We start from the raw sequence: 345 nt of genomic DNA on the forward strand, positions 1-345 counted from the left end.
CCCCAAAGGGGTGGGACAGGATGCAGGGCCACACAGGGTGGTGGCCTGTGTGGAAGGGCATCATCACCAAGCCCCTCTCTCCCTGTCTTCACAGTTCTCAGCACGCTTGGCTGAGCAGTCAAGGCAGCTGGCAGGGGTGCAGAACGAGTACAGCTTTGCTCTGGTCTCTGCCACTGCCCACCTGGAGCATTACAGAAGGGTGGAGCTGCCTGCAGCCATGCAGGTAGGAGCTGCCTGGACCTCTCTGTGCCCCCTTCCCTGGGGTCCCACACAGAGCATCTCCCCAGTGCTGCAGCAAGCAGGGCAGCAGGGAGGGTCCTGCTGGTGCAGGGTCAGGGCTGGCTG

General features: G+C 63.2%; 1 protein-coding gene across 1 annotated transcript in view; it reads left to right on the forward strand.

The window, feature by feature from the left end:
* Positions 1–56: 56 nt before the first annotated feature.
* The window catches only part of LOC103797999 (FCH and double SH3 domains protein 1-like), a gene marked incomplete at its 5' end in the record, with an annotated part of 3,627 nt that continues 3,338 nt past the window's right edge, over positions 57–345 (forward strand). Inside the window, 1 exon segment of the mRNA XM_009070241.1 lies at positions 57–223. Coding sequence (XP_009068489.1) covers positions 57–223 — 167 coding nt within the window.

Source organism: Acanthisitta chloris, unplaced genomic scaffold (genome assembly GCF_000695815.1).
Source record: "Acanthisitta chloris isolate BGI_N310 unplaced genomic scaffold, ASM69581v1 scaffold26052, whole genome shotgun sequence".
NCBI classification, from domain to species: Eukaryota; Metazoa; Chordata; class Aves; order Passeriformes; family Acanthisittidae; genus Acanthisitta; species Acanthisitta chloris.